The sequence below is a fragment of the Cyprinodon variegatus genome, unplaced genomic scaffold, assembly GCF_000732505.1.
Source record: "Cyprinodon variegatus isolate N-32 unplaced genomic scaffold, C_variegatus-1.0 Scaffold2296, whole genome shotgun sequence".
Taxonomy (NCBI): domain Eukaryota; kingdom Metazoa; phylum Chordata; class Actinopteri; order Cyprinodontiformes; family Cyprinodontidae; genus Cyprinodon; species Cyprinodon variegatus.
The window spans coordinates 11,907-12,848 of record NW_015152749.1 but is presented as its reverse complement, the minus strand read 5'-3'; the positions used below and the strand labels follow the sequence as shown (position 1 = coordinate 12,848).

General features: G+C 48.0%; 1 protein-coding gene across 1 annotated transcript in view; it reads left to right on the top strand.

Annotated features, from left to right (window-relative positions):
• LOC107080757 (nucleolin-like) overlaps window positions 1–942 on the top strand; it is a 14,621-nt gene that overhangs the window by 9,946 nt on the left and 3,733 nt on the right. The window contains exons 4-5 of the mRNA XM_015368962.1: window positions 5–140; window positions 215–369. Coding sequence (XP_015224448.1) covers window positions 5–140; window positions 215–369 — 291 coding nt within the window. The remainder of the gene's footprint in view (window positions 1–4; window positions 141–214; window positions 370–942) is intronic.

Here is a 942-nt window from a genome sequence, read left to right as displayed (position 1 = left end):
TGTTGTTGTTCAGTCAAAGGGACAACTCTGTTCGTTTCCGGCCTGACTGACGAGACGACTGCAGAGACGCTTCAGGCGGCGTTTGACGGAGCCGTTGCTGCAAGAGTGGCCGTGGATAAAAACACAGGAGCTTCCAAAAGGTGCCTTTCCCTCCGCTTCATCAGTGGCTTTATCTGTTTGGCTCTTATATCTTATGCTTTATTTATATTTGCAGGTTTGGTTTTGTGGAGTTTGACAGCGAGGAGAGCTGCAGAGCCGCCAAAGACGACATGGAGGACTGCGAGATCGATGGCAGCAAAGTCACTGTAACGTATGCGGTGTCCAAGGAAGAAGGTTCGGCTCGGCCGCCTAGTGGTGAAAAACTGCAGGGTACGCCAACAAAGAAGCTGCTCTAATGTGGAAGCTAACAGCGTTCAGTGTCTCTGCTCCTGCATGCGCTCCGAGGGTCTCATTTAGAAAGATGACCCACCCTGGCTTCCGCTCAGAAGGTGTGATTTATAAAAAATAAACTTCAAATCCATCCTTACAGGCCGAGAGAGGACGCAGACGGTGTCGGATGCTGTGTTCACACCGAAGGCGTTATGGCCGCGAAGAAAACACGCAAACGCAGAAATGTTGACTCTGGATCAAACCGAGGTCCAGCTGCTTTGACGCTCGGCGCTCTGGTTGTTTATCTGCTCTGTTCTGTAGCTTCAAGCTAGAGAGCAGCTCGGCTTTATTTACTTTATGAGTTGGAAACATAGTTTTAACGCGTTTTTAAGTGAGACAGTCCACCTCCAAACATCCGCTGTTCATCAGTTCATCAGGATTATAATCCCACTATAATCCGCAGTTCTTGTTGGGAGCTTCAGTACGACAGCGTTAGGGCCAGCCTAGTGATGCTTTTATTTTGTTGAGAATAAAGCTGTAAATAAAGTCATCATATTCCAACCCGTTTCATAA